Raw genomic sequence first — 17859 nt, 5'->3', positions numbered from 1 at the left:
CACACGGCTCCTGGGGCCCAGCTTTGGATTTGGCCCTGCCTGGGCATGTAGGTCGCCCTCTGGCGTCTGTTCTTCACCCAGACAGGAGGGGGTTAAAGGAGCAGCTGATTATGGGGCTCTGGCTCACTCAGGCCTGTGCGGAGGGAGGGGTATGGAATGCGGGGCGCGCCTGCAGCAGCAGAGGCCAGTGTGAGGTTGCAACAACCTGAGGTGCGCCGTGTGTTCCCCCCGGGGAAGTTGTCCCTGGATCATGGTACCTTCTCAGTGTTGGGCTGCACAGGCTCCCGGGAGGGGAGGTGTGGATAATGACCTGTGCTTGCACACAAGATTTGTGGTGGCTGCAGCAGCAGCCTTAGCGTTTCATGCCCGTCTCTGGTGTCCACACTGATAGCTGCGGCTCACGCCCTTTTCTGGAGCTCATTTAGGCAGTGCTCTGAATCTCTTCTCCTCCCGCACCCCTAAGCAATGGTCTCTTGACTCTTAGGCAGTTTCCAGACTTTTTCCCAGACTCCCTCCCAGCTAGCTGTGGCGCACTAGCCCTCTTCAGGCTGTGTTCATGCAGCCAACCCCAGTCCTCTCCCTGGGGTCTGACCTCTGAAGCCCGAGCCTCAGCTCTCAGTCCCCATCCATCCCGGTGGGTGAGCAAACAAGCCTCTCTGTCTGGTGAATGCTGGTCTGCACCGATCCTCTGTGCAGGAATCTCTCTACTTTGCCCTCTGCACCCCTGTTGCTGCCCTCTCCTCCATGGCTCGAAGATTTCCCCCTGCCCACCCCTCTCTCCACCAGTGAAAGGGCTTCCTAGTGTGTGGAAATTTTCCTCCCTCACAGCTCCCTCCCAGAGGTGCAAGTCCCGTCCCTATTCTTTTGTCTCTGTTTTTCCTTTTTTTCTTTTGCCCTACCCAGGTATGTTGGGAGTTTCTTGCCTTTTGGGAAGTCTGATGTCTTCTGCCAGTGTTCAGTAAGTGTTCTGTAGGAGTAGTTCCACATGTAGATGTATTTCTGATGTACTCGTGGGGAGGAAGGTGATCTCCACGTCTTACTCCTCCACCATCTCCATGTCTTACTCCTCCATGTCTTACTCCTCCACTCCTCTTGCCATGTTTTTATATTACCAGGGATTGTTGTATCTTTATCCATTGTCCTAAGGAATCTAGTTTCCTAAGAAAATATTTGACTTTCCTTCATCTCCATTTCAGGAGGTCCAGTTCAGTAAGTCTGGAAAAGGACCTGAGGATCTGTAGTTTCATGCACACAGAGACTTGGCTGTAAGGTAGATACCTATATCCCTACTACAAAAATAAGGAAACAGACTCAAAGATAGAATATGTTATCCCTGATCACATGATGAGATTCCAAAAACAGATTCTCAGACTCTAAGCTCTGTACTGTCTCTTATTCTGTTATAGACCTTGGATTTACCCTAACATCTGTTTGTTAATGCTTTCATTGTGAATGACAATTTCTATAGTTTTGTGCAAGTGTGGTTTTATAGCCTGTTTAGTAGGATACAGTTTTTCAGTTCTGGGTAAATTCCCCTTCTCCTTAGTAAATAAATTGTCTGAGGTCTTGATTTCAAAGAAAACTTCTACACAGAAGTTGTACATATTGTGGGAAAATGTGTGTTGAATGGTATGTGTGCATGCATGTGTGTGTGTGTGTGTGTGTTATCCATGGTTACTTACTAGTTGTTGGTGGACAGAAGATAAAAAGGTATGTATACCTTGTGGAAAAATTTATGGGGAAATGGGGGAGAGATTTTTTCAAGTATGATTTTTTAAAAAGAGGGAGCCAGGTACTATGGAAAGAGCACAGAACTGAGGCATACATATCTTGAATTTTAATCCTAGTTCTACTGTGTCCTGGCTGTTTGACCTTGGACACAATACCTGGCAAACAGGAGGCACTGAGTATTTTTGGATGTTTTTATTTTTATTCTTTTAAAGACCTTGTGGAATACTTACAAAATGAGTATACCATGGAGTCATGTATGCATTTGAGTGTACCACAACTTCTCAACTATATTACAGTAACAGTCACCTACTATTTATATAGTAAATACTCTCTCTAGCTAAATATTTGCCAACCTCATCATCTAATCCAATACCTACAGAGTGACAAGTGAGCTTGTCTAACATTCATAATGATTATAGCTACCATTTATTGAGTATTGGCTACATTTTTGATTCTGTGTAAATCCTGAAATAAAAGTCTTGCTAAATTCTCTGAAGAAGAAAGGGAGAACAAATTGGCTGATAAAAAGCCATAAAAAAGAAACTACTACACAAATATACAAATTGTAAAAACTTGGAAAATTGGAAAACAAAAAATACCTCAAAGCCTTTCCTATTCCAATCTTAGTCCAAGAGAAAATCAATCAATTAAAAAAAATAGAAATACAAACTATTAAAAGACTATTAATAATCGTACCAGAATTTATGGGATAAATTGCAAATAAGGGACTAATGAGGTTGATAACAAGATGAAAGCATAAAATGAATGGGAGAATTACATTTATCTGAGCATAAGTTTTGTAATTTGAGACCTCTCCATTATACAGTTTTATTTATTCAACTAGAATTTTAATTTTACCATGAAAAACAAAGTAACTTTTTGTTAGGTGAACTTTGAAATTGTCATATCATTCCACACACTGAATTAACTTAGGCTAGACTAAAGTCTTTAGTCTTTTTCTCTAATTTTTAAAATTGTGATAAAATACTGTAACATAAAATTTATTACCTTAATCATTTCTAAGTTACAGTACATTCATGTTATTGTGCAGCCATCAACATTATCCATCTCCAGAACTCCTTTCATCTTGTGAAACTGAAACTTTGTACCCATTAAGCAATAAATCCCATTTCCTCCTCCCACCAGCCCCTGGCAATCACCATTCCATGTTCTATGTCCTTCAATTTGACTACTCTAGGTACCTCATATAAGTGGAATCATATAGTACTTATCTTTTTACCACTGGCTTATTTCATTTAGCATAGAATCCTCAAGATTCCTCCATGTTGTAGCATATATCAGAATTTTCTTCTTTTTTAAGGCTGAAAAATATTGCTTTGTATGTCTATGCCATATTCTGCTTAACTGTTCCATCAGTGGACATTTGGGTGGCTTCTATACTTTAGCTACTATGAATAATACAGTTTTGAACACAGGTGTTCAAACATTTCTTCAAGATTCTGCTTTCAATTCATTCAGATATATTCCCAGAAGTGAAATTGCTGGATTTTATGGTAATTCTATTTTTAATTTTGGGGGGAGCCACCATACTGCTTTCCACAGAAGCTGTACCATTTTACATTCTTACCAACAGTGCCCAAGCGTTTCAGTATCTCCACTTCCTTGCCAACATTCATTTCCTTTTTTAAAAAATTATTTTCTGAAATTTTTACAGTAGCTATCTTAATGGGTATGAGGTGGTATGTCATTGTTTTTTGATTTGCGTCTTAATGATTAGTGATGGTGAGCATCATTTCATGAGCTTACTGGCTATTTGTATAACTTCTGTGAAGAAATGCCTGTTCAACTTTTGCCCATTTTTGAATAGTGTACTTGTTATTTTTGTTACTGAGTTTTAAGAGTTCTTTACATAATCTGGATATTAATCCTTATCAGTATATGATTTGCAAATATTTTCTCCCATTCTATGGGTTACCTTTTCATTCTGTTAATTGTGTCCTTTGATGCAAAGAAGTTTAATTTTGATGTAGTCAAATTTATCTATTTTTCTTTTTTTGCCTTTGATTTTCATTTCATATCCAAGAAATCATTGCCAAGTCCAATATCATGAAAACTTTCCCCATTTTTGCCTCTAAGAGTTTTCTATTTTCAGCTCTCATATTTAGGTCTTTGATCCATTTTAAGTTAACTTTTGTATGTGATATAAAGTAAGGGTCCAACTTCATCCTTCTGTTTGTGGGTATCCAGTTTTCCCAGCAATATTGTTCAAAGGACTCTTTTTCCATTGAGTGGTCTTGGCAGTCCTTTCTAAGATCATTTTACCATATTATATGAGGGTTTATTTCTGGGCTTTCTATTCTATTCCATTGGTCTATCTTTATGCCAGTATCACACTGTTTTGATTATTATAGTTTTGTAGTAAGTTTTGAAATTATGAAGTATTAGCCTTCCAATTTTATTCTTCTTTTTCAATTTTTTTTTTTTGGCTATTCAAAATACCTTGAGGTCTCATTTGAATTTTAATGGTTTTTTTAAATATCATTGGTATTTTGATAGGAATTTCATTGAATCTGTAGCTTACCTTGGGTAGTATTGACATCTTAACAATATGAAGTCTTCCAGTCCATGAACACAAGGTATGTTTCCAATTATCTATGTCTTCTTTAATTTCTTTCAGAAATGTTTTATGGTTTTCAATGAACAAGTCACTCATTTCATTGGTTAATTCTTGATATTTTATATTTTTTGATGTTATTGTAAATGGAATATTTTTAAAAATTCCTTTTCAGATTGTTCATTGTTAGTGCATAGAAATGTAACTTATTTTTGTGTTGATTTTGCCTTCTGCTACTTTGCTGAATTTATTTATTAGTTCAAACAGGTTTTTTTTTTTTTGGTAGAATCTTTAGGGTTTTCTATAACATAAGATTATATAATCTGTGAACAGAGAAAATTTTATTTCTTCCTTTCCAATACTGATGCTTTTTATTTATTTTTCTTGCCTAATTCCTCTGGTTAAAACCTTCAGTTCTATATTTAATAGAAGTTCCAAAAGTGGACATCCTTACCATGTTCCTGATGTTAGAGGAAAGGTTTTCCATCTTTCACCACTGAGTATGATGTTCACCGTGGGTTTTCATATATTTTACGTTGAGGCAGTTTTCCTCTATTCCTAGTTGTTGAGTGTTTTTGTCATGCAAGTATTTTGAATTTTGTTGTATAATTTTTTGCATCAGTTGAGGTGATCATTCGGTTTTTCTCCTTTCATTTTGTCAATATGATATACTATTTTGACTAATTTTTTTGTATTGAACCATCCTTTTAATCCAGGAATAAATCCCAGTTGATCATATTATATAACCCTATTAATATGCTACTGAATTCTGTTTACTAGTATTGCATTGAGGATTTTTGCATCAATCTTCATAAGTTGTTGTTATTTTTTTTCTTGCAGTATCTTTGTCTGGTGTTGGTATTAAAACAATATTAATCATTCTTTCCTCAGTTTTGCAGAGTTTCACTTTGCACATGCACTATTTAATAGAAAATTTTCAGGGTTTTTTATTTGAAGATTTCTGTAGCTCTTTTTCTTCATAGCTCCTTTCTTTCTGGACCTCAGCCTTACTTTTTCACCTTACCCTCCTGAAATCTATTATGTCTTCTCAACTCAGCCAGGCCTTTTGGGGTTTTGTTTGCATTCTCTTTTCCTCTGCCTACAATCAAAAATTTGCCTACCAGAAGCCTAGGTGATTGTAGAACTTGCCTCATTGATTTTATTGTGTCTGTTTCCTAAAATTTAAAACAATGTTATTTCACATATTTTTCTTGTTTTTCATTGTTTATTAATGTTAGGTCCTATCTTTGTTACTTCATCCTAGCTAGAATCAGAAGTTCTGTCCAATGTTTGGGTTTCTCTTACCTAGAAAATAACAGGTGAGGAAAGTTGCCACTATCTTGGCAGGGGTAATTTATGCTTATCACCAGGAAGATGTAGAGCTAATGTCACACAAAGGAGGTAGGGAAGAATATATTTGTTTACAGCATCAGTTAATCTCAGCTGGTCTAGATTGACTGAGTGCTTATCTCCAGAGCTATTGACTCTTGGTAAATAATGTAAAATCTATCAACTAAAGATATATGATGTCCTGAAACCAGGGATCTGTGAGTTGTTACAGAGCAAGAAGCAGCAGCCTGTCTTCATTGCTTAGGAATGTTAATTTTATTTAAGATTAGCACCAGATTTTGGTGGGGGCAGGGAGTAGGGGATGTCAGGGTTCAAAGGCTAAGCCTGGTCACATAGCTGGAATAGATTTATGTGAACAATTCAACATGAGACCCCTACCACAGGCAGATTTGGGGCTTCCTAGCACTGGAGGGCTCCACAAAACACAGAGATGGGCTGAGATCTGGAGACGATGCATATCCTGTGTGATGTTACCCCATGGGTAGACCTAGAAGCCTGCTTCTGGGAACCCCAAAGCCCTTTCAATGCACATCCTTCGTCTGTTGTTATTGTATTATTTCCTTTGTAATAAAGCTGGTTTTTGAGTGTAAACTAAGTCTTCTGAGTCATTTCAACAAATACTTAAAGTTCCTAGTGTATAATTTACATAGGTTGGCACCAAGAGGATCCATTAGGACTTCACTTGCTACTTTATTTCTCAATTTAAAAAACCTTTATTGAAATATTATTTACATACAGTAAAATATGCCCATTTAAATTATAGTTTGATGCTTTTTTTTTTTCTTTGCGGTACACAGGCCTCTCACTGTTGTGGCCTCTCCCATTGCGGAGCACAGGCTCCGGATGCTCAGGCTCAGCGGCCCTGGCTCACAGGCCCAGCCGCTCCGCGGCATGTGGGATCTTCCCGGACCGGGGCACGAACCCGTAACTCCTGCATCGGCAGGCGGACTCTCAACCACTGCGCCACCAGGGAAGCCCTGTTTGTAGATTTTTTGATGATGGTCATTCTGACTGATGTGAGGTGATACCTCATTGTGGTATCAGATCCAGTTAATGGTTAGGAAAAATTAATTATCTCTAATCAGCAAGTCTTCTTTATCATGTACCCAGATTTGTGTTAGGTTCCAGGGAGAATAAACAAATAAAGAAAACCTAATACTTTCCCTTGAGAACCGATATTCATATTTAGGAGACATGATTTACGTACCACTTATACTGTGAGGAAGTGGTCTAAGCTGCAGACCCATACTGGAATCCATGTGAGTTATCAGTAAAGTAAGGTGTCAGACGAGGAAGGATGGGATGGGCTAATGGAAGCTTGACAGGTGAGGAAAATTCGCATTTGTAAAGGGATCTATGCAGAGAAGAAATAAAGATAACGTATTTAGAGATAGGTAAAAGAAAGCCTGAGACAACAAATGGAATATAAGATTTTAATGTTTCTAACAAATCTGCTTATTAAATGACAGAAATCTTAGTGATGCACATTTAGGTGGTACGCAGCCTTTGGCTAATAAAATAATGCTGCCACCAATCCTTGCACACATGTTTTGAGCATGCCTGTCAGTATATAGGTAGGAAACATTCCAGTGAGTAGAACTGCTGCTCAAAGACTATGTACCATTTTATTATATATTGAAAATATCATTCTGAAATAGTTACTAATCTACATTTCCACCAACAGATGGTATCACTATCTCAGATATTACAGGTATCACAGTTTTTTATCTTTTCCAAACTTACAGATGAAAAATAAATTTTCATAGTGATTGTATTTTACCCTTTTTATTAACAAGACTGAGTATCTTTCAGAGAAATTTTGTATTTCTTTTCTCTGAACTGCCTGTGTAGGTCTTTACTCCATGTCTCCTTTGCATTGTTGGTTTTTCCCTCATTGCTTTTTTTTTTTTTAATTATGAAAGAATCACCTTTTATTTTTTTAATTTTTTTTGGCCACACCATGCAGCACATGGTATCTTAGTCCCCTGACCAGGGATTGAACCCACTGCTCCTGCATTTGAAGTACAGAGTCTTAACCAGTGGACGGCCAGACAAGTCCCTCCCTCATTGCTTTTTAAGAACTCTTAAATTTTTAGGAATTTTTATCTCTTATACCTATTCCACATGTTTCTGACTAGTTTATAATTCAGTCTGTTGACATATTAATTATATTTTGAACATCCAGAGGGTTTTTTTTGACTTTTTATTTTATAAATTATAAAATTTCCCAAGTCCCCCTTTATTTTTTCCTCCTTTTTATCCTCATTGACTTTTTAAATTTTACTACTTTATTTTCTAGAGCAGTTTTAGATTTACAGAAAAAATGTGCAGAAAGTACATAGAGTTTCCATATAACCAACCCCATTCTCCCTTCCTCACCCAGCCCCTCCAAAGGTTCCCCTACTACTAACATCTTCCATAGTGTGGTATATTTATTACAACTGATGAACCAATATTGATAGATTATTATTGAATAAAGTTTACATTAGGGTTCACGCTTCGTGTTGTAAAGTTCTCTGGGTTTTAACAAATTGTTATATAAATGAGCACAAGTAGCCTCTGTATATTGTCCCTGTGTTACTCACTTCTTTAAATCAGGCTGAGACCCATTAGCTCAAAAGCCTGAGCTTTGCCAAACTCAAACTTTTACACATCCAATTGTTTTAAATATATCCCTGATAAGCATACTTTTAGCTATGTAATGCCTGTCTGCTTTGTGTGTCCTGTGAAACTGCACCCAACATCTGCTAGCCATAGGTAAGATAAACTCTGTAGCTACAGAGACCCCCAAGCCACGGCTGCCCTGCAGAGCCCTCAGCTCTGCACTGTTCTGTGAAGTGACATTACTAGACACGTAAGCCCTCTCTCCAACCCATCTCTCCCCTGGGAGTTCCCTTGCCCTCCTCCCCTTCTGCATGGTGTTCCCTCTGCCTCCAAATGGTCTCATACTGTGGGGACTGCCACCCGCGAAACCCTGTCAAAGTGCTGCTCAAATAAAGGCTTCTTGTGTGCTACCACCACCTCGTGGTCATATCTTTTTCCTTGATCAGCCCTGAAATCCTCAAATTTACTACATTAATACATGCATAATGCCATGTTTCTACCATTTCTGAATCATACAGAACCACTTTACCACTTTAACAATACCCTATGCTCCACGTATTCCTCCCTCCCTCTTCCTAAACCTCTAGCAACCACTGCTCTCTTCACTGTTTCCATAATTTTGCCTTTTCCAGAATGTCATATAATTGCGATCATATAGCACATAACCTCTTCAGACTGGCCTCTTTACTTAGCAATATGCATTTAACGTTCCTGCATGTCTCTTCATGGCTTGATGGCTCATTTCTTTTTATCACTGTATAATATTCCATTGTCTAAATGAACCACAGGACATATTGGTTGCTTCCAATTCGGGAGCAATTATGAATAAAGATGCTGGGAACGTTTATGTTCAGGTTTTTGTGTGGATGTAGTTTTCAACTCATTTGTGTTATACCTAGAAGCCTGATCGCTAGAACATATAGTAAGCACATATTTAGCTTTGTAAGAAACTGCCGAACTGGTTTCCTACGTGGCTTAGCATTTCGCATTCTCACCAGCAATGAATGAGAGTTTCTTTTGCTCCACATCTTTGTCAGCATTTGATGTTGTCAGTGTTTTGAATTTCAGCCATTCTAATAGGCTTCTGGTAATATCTCATTGCGTTAGTTTGCAATTCCTAATGACACATGATGTTGAGCTCCGTTTCCTGTGTTTGTTTGCCATCCATATATCTTCTGTGGTGAAGTGTCTGCTCAGATGTTCTATCCATTTTTATATTGGGGTTTTTTTATCGTTAAGTTCTGAGAAGCTTTGTATTTAGTAGTCCCCATCCCCAACCGTGGTTTTGCTTTCTGCAGTGTCAGTTACCCAAGATCAACCATTGTCTGAAAAAATTAAATGGAAAATTCCAGAAATAATTCATAATTTTTAAATTGGGAGCCATTCTGAGTAGGTTGATGAACTCTCATGCTGTCCTGCTCTGTCCCACCCAGGATGTGAATCATTCCTTCATCCAGGGTATCCCACTCCTTAGTTACTTAGTAGACATCTTGGTTATCAGAACGACTGTCACAGTATCTCACTGCTTGTGTTCAAGTAACCCTTATTTTACTTAATAATGACCCCAATGCACAAAAGTAGAAATGTTGGCAATTTGGACGTTCCCTTACTGTGGCTAATTTATAAATTAAACTCTGTCATAGGTATGTATGTATAGGAGAAAACATAGTATATATAGGGTTCAGTACTATCTGTGGATTCAGGAATCCACTGGGTTCCTGGAATGTATCCCTTCCAGATAAGGGGGGACTACTGTATTTTGGATACAAACCCTTTATCTGATATATCTTTTGTAAATATTTTTTCTCAGCCTGTAACTTATCTTTCCTTTCTCATAACAAAAGCTTTTGCAGATTAAAAAAAAAAAGCTTTTCCAGACCAGACTATTTTTATTTTAATGAATTAAAAATTTAATTTAATGAATTAATGCTTGATCTGTTATACCTTTTATTGACCTTTATAATTCAATTTATTTACTTATTTTTCTGTTGCATAATTCAATATTTCTTCTATTCATGGTTTCCAGCTGGTGTGTTTGCTTAGAAAGAGTTTTCTAGGCCATGTTCCAAGTTATACAGCTGCTTTTTCTATTTATTTTATATTTGCAAATTAATCTATGCAAAATGATTTCTATTATAAGGATTTAGACAGAAATCTAAATTTTTTTTCCAAAAAATACCCAGTTGTCCTTCCATTTATTAAATAATCTATCTTTCTGTACTGATACCAAATTGCATCTTTGTCATAAATTAAATTCCTCTATGTATTTAAAATTATAAACTGTTTCATTGAGCTCTCTTCTCATGAGCCAAATTCAGATTTTTCAAAAATGATAATATTTATACATTTTTCTGTCTTGTAGAACTATTCCATGCTCAGTACCTTTTTTAAAAAAATATTTTTTCTTTAAAAGTCTATAGAAAACAAAACAAACAAAACATGTTTTGTTTTATGAAATAGTTCAAAGATATTTTTATTTGATGACCTCAAATTTCCACACTGAGTTACCCTTGCTTTACAGTTGTTCTTAATAGAAAATGCTCTAATATTTTCCATTATATCTTTGAGAATAATTTTTCATTTTTTTTCTTTGTTTCCTGTAAGATTGTTATAAACCTGAAAATTTATGAAAATATGTATTATGTAACCTTAAAATGTATCAAATTATATATCCAGCTAGATATAAAAATGAGTAGAAAATGAAATTATCGTTATTATTTTATAATAGATATAAAGGTAACTGTGGTAATTAGCTTGTAATCATTCTATTTTATTTGTTACCTAATGCACTTAAAACACATTCAAAATAATCAGTGTTTTGGATCCATATTAAAGTTTAATTGTTTAAGGGAATAAAAGTAACTTCATTGGCAGTGTTCAAATAGCTCAAATTATTTTCAAATATTATTATACAAACATATCATAAAATGGGGATCAAACAGTATACACCTAAAATAGTATTCCACATACAAAATAAGTTTTAATATTTTATATGTTAATTGATTAATCAATCAATTAATTAGTTGACACATTGGTACTAAGACTCTCCTGGCCTCAAGGATGAGAAAACCTAAATTTATTTGGTGGTGTTTTTCAAGTGGCGATATAACAGGAGGCATTGGGAGAGACAAGAAGGCCTTAATGTGGGGGAAACAGAGAGTCCTAGAGTTTCAACTATGTCTGCATCCTCCCCTCAATGAGTGAGGTGGGGACAAAAATGTGAAGGTCTGGCATGTGTCCTATTCCCACACCTTATTCTAGTCAGGAACTAAATGTCTACTTTGAGAATTTCTGACTCTCTAAACTGAAAGAACATCTGTGGTAGCCCAGTTGTATCAGAAAGGCAAAACAATAAATGAATTATTTTAACATGGGGACACCCGTAGGAGCAGGCGGTGGTGGTTTAAGACATCTGCTGGTAATACCCAAGAGAGTTGAGAGGTGTTGTGTGGGACATAAAAATTTTATAAGAGCATATAGTGAATAAGAGAAGTAATAAAATTAAACATTTATTTGGTGAGAACTTTCTATACTTGAAGACAGATGATAATTATCCAATTCAAAAAGCACTATCAAGCTTAAGCTAGAAAAAGAAACATAAATTCTTACATAGATTCATTACAACTAAAGTGCAATAAATCTTAAAAGCTGTCTGAGAGAAAGGATGTTTATCAATGAAGGAACAGCTATCAGAGTGGTAGCAGTTTTCTTAACAGCAGCAATGGAAACCGTATATCATATTTCTTAAGGGAAACAGACTGATGAACTACAATTCTGGTAAAGTACAAAATTAAGGTGTCTTCAGGAAAAATAAGAGAATTCACCCTTAAACAAAGGAAGCTTAAAGGAAGCTTAAAATTGATATAGGAACAAAGGAAGCTTAAAATTGATATATTCTCAAAAAATTAATCATGACTGATCAGTAAAAAAGTGTTTTATTAAATGAGGTAATGTTAGTAAATTGGACAGTTTTATGTAAAAACAAAAAAGGATATTTACCAAATTTTGCTCAAGAAAATATAGAAAACCATTTAATGTCAATGTCCAATTGAGTTTGTAAAAGGGAAAAATACTTGTTGAATAACTATCCCAAAACAACTCAGAATCTAGATTTATTGTTGCAGTTTTCAAAATTTTACAGTTTTCACGCTTTGTGAGGAACTCAAGAGTATAAATAAAAGTAGGAAGGATTTTAGATGATATCACATTGACTATATAATTCTGATATCACAATCTGACAAATGAATTCTTAAAAAAGATAAATTTCTCTATGGGTGTAAATTAAAGCTATTAAATAAAATATTATTAAACCAAATTCAAAAACTTGTTTAAAGTAATATTTAACAATTACTACATTACACTAATCTTCAAATTGCTAAACTTCATTGCTAAAAAAATTGATTTAATACCTTATATTAACAATCCTAATTAGAAAAAAAAGGTTCAATTTTTTTTTTTTTTTTGCAGTACGCGGGCCTCTCCCGGTTGTGGCCTCTCCCGTTGCAGAGCACAGGCTCCGGACGCGCAGGCTCAGCGGCCATGGCTCACGGGCCCAGCCTCTCTGCGGCATGTGGGATCTTCCCGGACCGGGGCATGAATCCGTGTCCCCTGCATCAGCAGGCGGACTCTCAACCACTGCGGCACCAGGGAAGACCCTAAAAGCTTCAATTTATATTAAAGATTTTTTATATATTCAGCCTCCATTATATTTTCTCTTCTTCTTCCCCTTGTTCATTCCGCTTCCATATTCCTTATTCTTATGCATCCTCCTTCTCTCCCTCTCCCTCAGTTGTGTCTTGGCAATTCTTCAGCCTTTGCACATCGACATTGATTTGTGTCAATCTGTCAATTTATGGAAAAAAAAACTATTGGGATATTGGAACTATCCTGAAATTATAATTTATCGGGGGAGAAAGATTTGAAACTTTTAAAGAAATGATTCTTCCCATTTACGAACATGGTATATCATTTTTCATTTACTTAAAATTTGCATGCTTAGAATATTGCCATGCACATTGTAAGTGCTCCTTGTGTTTTAGCAATTATTGCAATCTTAGCGGTATCTGAACTTGTCTTTACTTTCCTCCCTACTCTGTTATTGGATGACGTGTGTCCAAATGTGAGCACTATTCCTCTATCATGCAAATTTTGGACACTTTTACTTTCCTCATTTAAATAATTCTGTATTTTAAAGTATTTCAGTATGAATCTGTAATACTGCATAATTACAAAGAAATAAATTTAAAATGTTTACATGAATAAAGAAATATATTTTGTTCCTTAACACATAAAGGTTTACCATACATCCAAGTCATATTTTCTCCTTCAATGAGTTGTATGGTATGTGGCTTTCTACTCTGGGGGAGAAAATCTAAGAAACTCATTTGGAAGAAATAAATTAATAACTTAGTAAACTTTTATTTTTCTCTGAGTCCATAGATTACAATCCCCCACCAAAAGTGTGAGAGAGCATAGTCTAGATGGAGCAGAATTCCCCACAATGAGATCCTACATAATCTGTTAAAGTGAAATATAATCCTTTAAGGGATACAGAGAAAACATCTTTTTTTAAAAAAGCCCTACCCATACAGACGGCCAAAAGACACATGAAAAAATGCTTAACATCACTAATCATTAGAGAAATGTAAATCAAAATTATAATGGAGTATCACCTCACACAAGTCAGAATGGGTGTCATCAAAAAATCTACAAACAATTAATGCTGGAGAGGGTGTGGAGAAAACGGGACCCTCCTACACTGTTGGTGGGAAGGTAAATTGGTAAAACCATTATGGAGAACAGTATGGAGATTCCTTAAAAAACTAAATATAGAACTACCATATGATCCAGTAGTCCCACTCCTGGGATTATATCCAGAGAAAACCATAATTTGAAAAACTACATGCACCCAAAGGTCATGGCAGCACTATTTATAATAGCCAAGACATGGAAGCAACCTAAATGTCTATCGACAGAAGAGTGGATAAAGAAGAAGTGGTACATATATACAATGGAATATTACTCAGCCATAAAAAATAATGAAATAATGCCTTTATCAGCAACTTGGATGGACCTGGAGATTGTCATACTGAGTGAAGTAAGTCAGACAGAAAGACAAATATCCTATGATGTCGCTTATATATGGAATCTAAAAAAATGGTACAAATGAACTTATTTACAAAACAGAAATAGAGTCACAGATGTAGAAAACAAACTTATGGTTACTGGGGGAAAGAGGGGTTAGGGATACATTGGGAGATTGGGATTGACATATACACACTGCTATATATAAAATAGATAACTAATAAGGACCTACTGTATAGCACAGGGAATTCTACTCAATACTCTATAATGACCTATACGAGAAAAGAATCTAAAAAAGAGTGGATACAATTATATGTATAACTGATTCACTTTGTTGTACACCTGAAACTAATACGAAATCATAAATCAGCTATACTCCAATAAAATTTTTAAAAATAAAAATAAAAAAGCTCTACCCAGAAATAAATTTTTGAGTTTTAAAGGGATGAAAAGAGAAATATATCAGATGTCAGGGTCAGTGTGGATTTTTTCAGTCGAAATAAAAATGGTTGGTGGTTGGCCTGAGGTTAAGAGAAAAGGCAAGAGTAATGATCACACATATTTTTTAGAGAAGACTTTATTTGCCTGTGCAAATCAATCAGTCTACATTATTTGATTAGGCACTTAGTGAGTGTAGAGATCTTTATTAAGGACTGAGCCTGATGGAATATCCCTTTTTTAATTGGTCTCTTCTTTATTTTCTTGAAATTTCTATCTTGATCCTATTTAAAGAGAATCAAATAAAAGGGAAATTTTGGGAGTCTCTGGAAAGATATACTAAAAAGGTAAGGCAGTCCTATAGGTAGTATTTGGAAGGAATGTTAAGAACCCATTGATACCTAGAAAGCTAGGAACTCATCATGTACATATATGAATCCAATACACAGTGACTCCTGGTTCATACTCTCACCTTTTGGTTACTGTCTTCCTTCACAGAGCAGTTCACAGTGAATGGCATTCAGGGGCAAATCTTGGCTCCATTAGGTGGAAAAGCTGAGTTCAGTAGCCAGCTGTCCCCACCACAGAGTGCAGAACACATGGAAATACGCTGGTTCTAGAACCACTACACAAAACCTGTTCACCTGTACTGAAATGGTAAAGACTTGTATGGAGAAACCATCTCCAAGTATGTGGAGTGGACAGAGCTCCTGAAAGAAGTCACTGGAGAGGGTAAGGTGACCCTCAGGTTCCTTAATGTGAATGCTGCTGCTGATGGGTGGTACCACTGTTTCTTCAAAGATGGTGATTTCTGTGATGAGGCCATCAGAGAAGTGAAGGTCACAGGTAAGGATGGATCCCTCTGAGGCTTCTATGCATCCACAATTCTCAATCCATCTGAGGCTGAGTATTAGGAATATTCTTAGTGTTCCTGACCATTTCATATTACAGGGTTTGCTTAGCAAGTTCAAATTCATGCATTTAGTCTTTAAATGGGGAAGAGTGTTGGATTAAGAATGCAAATTGTGTCTGTGCACATATTACCTTTATCGGCAAGAACTGTCTGTTTTCCCAGGTCCATGTGCACTGTTAGATCTTTAAAGTATCAACAGAATCCTTTCAGGATTTGGTACTATATTTTTCAATTATTTTTGACAACACTTTAGTAAAACTTGACTCTATAAACCACCTAAATCTTTACAACTGTCTCCTTAATGATCATTCTTGTTCCCATTTCTCCCTGACTCAATTTGCTGACTACGTAGTTCTTAAATATAGTTCAGAAAGCCTTCATCTGTAATCTTCTGTGTCCTCCAATATCACCTCAGTCATGGTTTTCTGAATAACAAAGAAATGGCAGCAAGATGGAGGACTTGAAGTAAACTGAAAGGCTTCCAAATGTGAGGGCACAAGGGTAGGGACCTAGGCCCATTCACATTTAACATTTTCATTAGTTATTGTGACGTTCATCTGTATTACCTAGAGCTAAGCTATTCAATATGATAGCCACTAGCCACATGTGGCTACTTACATTTATATTTAAATTAAATAAAATTAAAATTAGGCAAAATTTAAAGTAAAAAATTAAATAAATTGAAAATTTAGTTCTTTACTCTCACTGACCACATCTTGATCTTAGCCAAAAAGTCAATAAGGGATCACTGACCACATCTTAGGTGCTAAAGTCTCACATTGCAAAAAGCTACTGAATGGACAGCACAGATATGGAATATTTCCATCACTGCAGAAACTTTTATCAGACAGAGCTGCTTTAGAGGAACTCTTTAAATCTCTACTCATTCTTTCTTTGCCCACGCATTAGGCAATTCTTAACATCCCCAGCAATGTCCTAAAAATTTTCAAAAACTTGTTTATTTTCTCTAAACTGATATCTACTGCTTTATTTTGATAATAGTAGTGTGTTACCTGTTTTATTCAAAGAGCACATAAATTAAAGTTTCAATTAAAGTCGCAAACTTGCCTTTATGCTATTTACTGCTTATTAACAAATTATGGTAGCTCATATGTGACTAACGATGAAGATACAAGAAAAAATGTTACACTATAAATTCTATGAGGACTGAGATATTGATTGTTTTTGTTCATCATTACGTCCATGGACCTAGCCCAGTCTCCTAGATTTAGTAAATAATCAATAAATATTTTTGACTAAGTGAATAAATGAAACAAAAAGGCATTTCCTGTCCTGACTTTTTAGGACCAGGTTGTTAATTTGGATATCATACCCCTTCAGTCTGGCTTAGCCTTTTTCCCTTTTGATTAGCTTGTAGAAGCAATCAGAGCCCCACAGCGCTTGACTATCAGTGTATCTAAGGGCATAAGGTTTAAAGTAGAAGAAGGGGGCTTTTCTTTCTCTCTTATGTTTCCCCATCCCTTCACCTAAATATTGTTTTCCCCTTTCTTTCCAACCAGCTACAAGCCTGGAAACGCAGATTCTTGTGCATCCTCCTAATACCAAAGGTCTTTTAGTGGAGTGTAATTCAAGAGGTTGGTTCCTGCAACCTCAAATGGAATGGAGAGACAGCAGAGGAGAGATCATTCTACCTTCATCAAAATTTCACTCACAGCATACTGACAAATCGTTCAATCTGAAGATGACCCTTCTTCTAAGATGGAGCTCCTATGGGAATGTCACTTGCTACCTTCGAAACCTGTAACTGGTCAAGAGGAAGGAACAAGCATTGTCCTATCAGGTGAGATCTGTGTGTTTGTTCTTCAGATGATGGCCATTGTCATCAAATTTATAAACTAAAGAGAAAAATTAATACACTTTCTTCACTTGGTTTTCAGGATATTATGTTCTCTTGGCTTTGTTCACCATCTTGCTTGTCTTCTTTCTTATTCTCTTCTGCTACTTCATCTTTTTCGCTCCGCCTTCTTGATATATGAGTTTCCCAGGGCATAGTCTTTGAGTCTTTTTTTCTCTATTGTGACTTAATTCTATCTCAAGGCTTTACATAAAACCAATATGATAAGAATTCCTCGAATGATATCTTCTACCCAGACCTCTCTCCCAAACTCTAGTCTCATCTCTAAACTCAGCATCTCAATGTGGA

At 36.1% G+C, this 17859-nt stretch overlaps 1 protein-coding gene across 1 annotated transcript in view; it reads left to right on the top strand.

The window, feature by feature from the left end:
* Positions 1-17555, top strand: part of LOC307182649 (putative selection and upkeep of intraepithelial T-cells protein 1 homolog) — a gene marked incomplete at both ends in the record, with an annotated part of 45792 nt that extends 28237 nt beyond the window's left edge. Inside the window, 5 exon segments of the mRNA XM_079914082.1 lie at positions 15281-15399; positions 15403-15432; positions 15436-15628; positions 17216-17455; positions 17458-17555. Coding sequence (XP_079770208.1) covers positions 15281-15399; positions 15403-15432; positions 15436-15628; positions 17216-17455; positions 17458-17555 — 680 coding nt within the window.
* Positions 17556-17859: the final 304 nt, after the last annotated feature.

This window comes from Stenella coeruleoalba (assembly GCF_951394435.1).
Source record: "Stenella coeruleoalba genome assembly, chromosome: 1".
In the NCBI taxonomy this organism is placed as follows: Eukaryota; Metazoa; Chordata; class Mammalia; order Artiodactyla; family Delphinidae; genus Stenella; species Stenella coeruleoalba.
This window is presented reverse-complemented; position numbering and strand designations above follow the sequence as displayed.